General features: G+C 44.0%; 1 protein-coding gene across 1 annotated transcript; it reads right to left on the reverse strand.

The window, feature by feature from the left end:
- Window positions 1-320: 320 nt before the first annotated feature.
- On the reverse strand, window positions 321-2865 carry LOC112948968 (interleukin-17F-like). Its single transcript, XM_026041330.1, has 3 exons — window positions 2839-2865; window positions 1600-1835; window positions 321-558 (listed from the first exon to the last, which is right to left on the reverse strand). The coding sequence occupies exons 1-3, from the start codon at window positions 2863-2865 to the stop codon at window positions 321-323; spliced, it is 501 nt and encodes a 166-aa protein (XP_025897115.1).
- Between the last annotated feature and the right edge of the window lie 2197 nt (window positions 2866-5062).

Consider the following 5062-nt stretch of genomic DNA (forward strand, 5'->3'; position numbering starts at 1 on the left):
GAGAGGAGAGGAGAGGAGAGGAGAGGAGAGGAGAGGAGAGGAGAGGAGAGGAGAGGAGAGGAGAGAGAAGGCACATTCTTTACTCCCTCCTTGCAGGAAGTCAAAAGTAAATCAGCCTTCTCTCCTCCTTTTATCTCCATGCTAAACCCTTTAAATTAAAAACAGCAAGAATCAGTGTTTTGAGGTCCTCTGCTCCGGTCTGTATGGGGAATGTCTCATTGAATCTGTGGCGATGGTTGGGATGCAGGATGGGAGTTCTCCACAGAGATGCCCATGGGAGCCGTGTCCTCGCCCTGCTGCCACCTGCCCTGTGGCCGGTCCTAGGACTGGTGCTGGATGATGGGGGTGGCGCAGGTGCATCCCACGGTGATGACCTTCTTCTCCAGGCGGTAAGTGGGCAGGCAGCCCCGCGGCTCCCGCCGGAGCACCAGGATCTCCTGGCGGATGGGCACAGAATTCAGGCCGTGGTCCTGCTGCCCCTGGGGGCTGACACAGCTCGAGTGGCGGCACGTGGCATCCGCGATCACCTGCGGGAAGCGGTTGGGGTCCTCGTCGAGCCTGGGGACACAAAAGTCACAGGGTTTAATTCACTTGCAGTGCTCCCGGACACTGCAGATCGCCAGCATCTTTGTATTCCTTCACGGAAGCACCAAGGGAAAGCAGGCATAAGGCATCTATACATCATAGAGCAACATACTGCATTAATTCCTTGGGTCTGGCTAGCAGCTTCTTGCTCAGAATACAAAGAATGACATCAGAGGCTTTTTTTCCTGTACCTAATAAAAATAAAGATGCTATCTTTCTTTTGTAAAAGTTTACCCTAGAATATGAACAGCCAAATCACAGTAAAGTCAAGGCGAATAGCTCTGATACAGCATTTCCCAAACTGATGAGACACTACAGAGTCTAACATATTTATTCTATATATGAACATGTATATTATATTTTTAATTTTATCTTCTTTTTTCTTCTCATGACCATGTCACAGCCCTTTGTATTTCCTTTCTGAGACAAGGCCAAAGATTTTCCCTATACTTTAACCCCTTCAGAATGATTTTCTATAAATGGATTATATTTTGGGATAGTAATAGTACCGTATTGTAGCCCCACTTGAGCAGGAGGGTTGGACTACATGATCTCTAGAGGTCCCTTCCAACCACAACCATTCTGTGATTCTATAATACTATTCTTCAGTAATAAAGGGAGCTGGATGCATTTCTGAATTGATAATGAACGGTTCCTTTCTGTTTTTCTTTTTGCTTGTTTGTTTTTAATTTCAGCAGTCAAAAATCCAAATTTTGAGGAAATTTCAAACAAAACTGTCCAAAAGTCAGATAGGGAAACAGAAAATGCAGTTTATTGACATCTTTCTTTTCTTAAAGAAGTGATTCTTCAACAAGAAAAAAAAAATTTTGACCCATTCTAATAATGTTACTTTTCACTGCAAACAGTTTCACCTGGAAAAATAAAAGTCATCTAACACGAGAATGCATTTGTGAGACCAAGAAGTGGTGGCAACAGTCATTTGAAGGAATTTAGATGTACACTGAGGACATGTCATGGTTTACTACAGAGAAGAACTGAGTGCATGGTCATTACCTGTAATCCCAAGGAGCAAGCGATCGGTTCCTGACATCATGGATTATCCTAGAGACAGGATCTGAATTGACGATATGAATGTCAACTTTTGCTGTTTCTGGGAATTTGAGGTCCTTTTGGGTCAGGCAATCTTCACCGAGCTTTTCAAACTTGTTAAGTCGAGGATGAACTGCCCTCCGGTGAGGTGAGCTCCTCACCATAAGTGCTAGGACCAGCACCAACAGCAGTGACCTGAGCTGGAAAATAGGAGATTGTCATTGGCTCTGCACGGGAGAGAGGTTAGAACATGAGAAGCCCTTCTGTCTCTTAGGCATAAGCTTCACCTGACAATTCCCATTAGCAAGGAGAAGGTATCTTGACTAGACTGCCTCATTGCTGCTAACAAGAGGAGAAGCATGTGAGATATAGAAATCCTACCCCAAATTCCTTCGTCACTGTGACAAGGCAGCAGATCTGCACATTTTTATTTGGGTGAGATGGCCCACCATGCATAAGTAGCACAATGATGTTGATCTCAAAGGGATGCTAAACTCCCTAAAGAGCATCTCTCCAGAGTCCTCCTCCAGAGCCAAGACCAGTGTTCCATGATCTGCAAGGAGGGCTAAGGATTCAGCTAAACATTTCCCTATGCACAGAAACATAGGTTAGCTCTATACCTTCCCAAAACAGTAAAGAAACCTAGAATGACAGCTTCCTAGCTGTCAGATTTGCTGCAAATGACCCTTTTCTTGATGAAATCTGAGATTCTCCAGCAGCTGGAGTTTTAGGAATAAAAGACAGATAGATGCAAGGCTTTTATGGAAATCACAATGAGCAGCAGCATTGCAAATAAAGCTCATGTTGGAATTGAAGTGCACAGGCATTCACTTTAACTCCTCCATTTCTCTCCTCAGCCTTCATCAATTTTAATAGCTAATTATTCAGCAGTTAGAACTGTTTCTCCCAGATCCTATGTGCCCAACATCTAGTCACTTGCTCATCCTCTCTCACACTAGGCTGGTTGCATCTTTCTGGTGGGGTTACGTATAGCCTGCCATGTCAGTCAAGCACCAAATCTACTTGCAAAAGCTCAGGACAGAAAACCGTATCAGAGACCTAGTGACTCATGCAGTTCCCACTGAGATTAACAAGAGCTGTTCCTAGAAAACACCATCACGAGGTCCACATTCTGCATTTCTTCTGCGAATAATAACACACTAACATGATACCTGAAGGTTCATACTAAATATAAGTTCTTACCTTTGCAGCGTAGCTGGCAAAAGCCATTGCAGCCTCTCTGCTGCTTTAGGAGCGTGCAAGGTGACGGAGCACGAAAGCTCTCCTGCTCTGAGATCTCTTCCAATCTGCTTGTGCTTCAGAGCAAGTCATGGCCTTTTTATAGCAAACTTCAACCACTACCAGTTCGTTCCATTGCGGCGTATCGGGCTTACCTGACCTGGGTTAGAAGCTGATATTTCATTTTTTTCTAGCCCACTTCCTTCCGTCTACTCCCAGAAAGGAGAGGGCAGATGCTATGTCTTTAGACTTCCAAATCAACCAGTACAGTTTATTCAGGCAGATATAGAGATAAAGAAAGAAAATCAGAGTGGGAAAAAAAAAAAGTTCAGATAGCTTTTTTTAATTCCCTCCTCCACTTTTCTAATATTAATGTTCTCTCACCACAAACCTATCTATGTGCATATTACCACGTGTTTCACACAAATCAAATGAAAGAGGTCAGAAAGTTGCAAAGTCAAGCACACAAGGCCTTCAAAATGAGGGCAGGATATGGAAACTCTACAGTTTAGCCTCTTTTTTGTCTTAATTATACAATCTGACCCCCATCAGCCTCACTCTGGACCCCCAACCAGCCTCCTCCTGTGTCTCAGGGGCTGCATCTCAGTCCCTGGGGGCTGCATCTCAGTCCCTGGGATCTGCCTGAGCAATGTGGTTGGAGCGATGGTCTCCAAACCTGACTGACCTGGCCTTCTGGACGAAGCTTGGATCTGTGCTTAAGTGGCTTGCTTCCTGGGCGAACCCCTAGGGCATAAATCACTGCTCATTTGAAGTCTGACCTTGGGTCCCAAATGGACCTCAGACCTTTGTGGTCTCCATATCTTCAGCCCTGTTTCTGAGTCCATCTCCTTTTCCTTGAGATTGGATGTCCTACAGAGATCTTGGATCTGCTTCATCCCCTTGCCCTGTCTCAAGATGCCAGTGGACTCTGTTAGCAGGACAAGGGCCACTCGTAGTATTCAGACCCTGCTCATTAGTGCAAGCACTGTCCATGCTGGGTTCCAGCTCGTCCTCCTTCATGGGAGGCCCTGATGTGCCCACACTTGGCAAAAGAAACATGAAATAGTTTTCAGATTTAGATTTTTTTTCCTTAGTGAGAGCAATTGCAACTCTATATATTACTTTATATATAGTCAGGATGTAATTCTAAGTTCAGGAACATGAAAACATTAAATAGCTTCGTAAAGACTATATTATAAACAGATTTTCACAGTATCCTCTCATTTCCACTGCCAAAATCCTCAAAGAAACTTTCAAGAAACTCCAGGGCAGAAATACATACTATGAAATACATAATATATATACTATATATATATATAGTATACATACAGTATATGCATACATGCTATATATGTATAGTATGTATACATATATGTGTGTGTGTATATATATATATATTTTTTCTTTCCATTTGAAGAGCCCAAAAGGGCTGTATTACCCCCACCAGCATAGTAGTTGCCTATGGTGGAATTGAGACCCAGAAGAGAGAACAGCCCAGCTCCAGCTCCATGTCCCCATGTCCTTCTGAGAGCGAGGATGGACATGCATTTGCAATACATGCACATATATAAAATGCATGTATGGTATTTATATGCATACATACAGCACTGGCCACACAGACTAGTGCAGACAGAAACACTCTGCTCTCACACAAGCACAAACAGCACCAGTGGCCTCATTCTCTACCATCTTCTGGCTGATCAGGATCAAAGCTACTTGGTGGAAAATACATCTGCACGTAAGTAATATGATCCGTCCAGTGGTGTCATATTGGCCTTAGATGCTCAATCACCCAGTCCCCTGGTGTCCCCATTACTTCATGATCAGACACACATCAGCAGGTCTCTCCAGAAGCTGTCCTAGACTTACGATCCTTCCAGTAGCCAATGCCCAGACCCCACAATTCCTCTAGCAGACAGCTTAGATCCCCTGGTCCATTGAGCAGTCAACTCATGTTTGCACCATTGTCTAGCTCCCAAGCCTCTTATCATACTTGCCATCTGGTCTGGTCTCATGTACCCTAGCAATTACATATCAGCATGCATCCCCACACAACATGCATGAGCTCCAGTCTCTCTAGTTTCTGGCATCTTGCAGCACCCACATGTAAGACAGAGAACAAGATTACACTGAAAAAAAAAAAAAAGTTAAGAAAAGGATTCTATAAGACGACAGGACAGGCTGTGCT

The sequence above is a fragment of the Nothoprocta perdicaria genome, unplaced genomic scaffold (assembly GCF_003342845.1).
Source record: "Nothoprocta perdicaria isolate Ctin4 unplaced genomic scaffold, notPer1 scaffold_101, whole genome shotgun sequence".
NCBI lineage: Eukaryota > Metazoa > Chordata > Aves > Tinamiformes > Tinamidae > Nothoprocta > Nothoprocta perdicaria.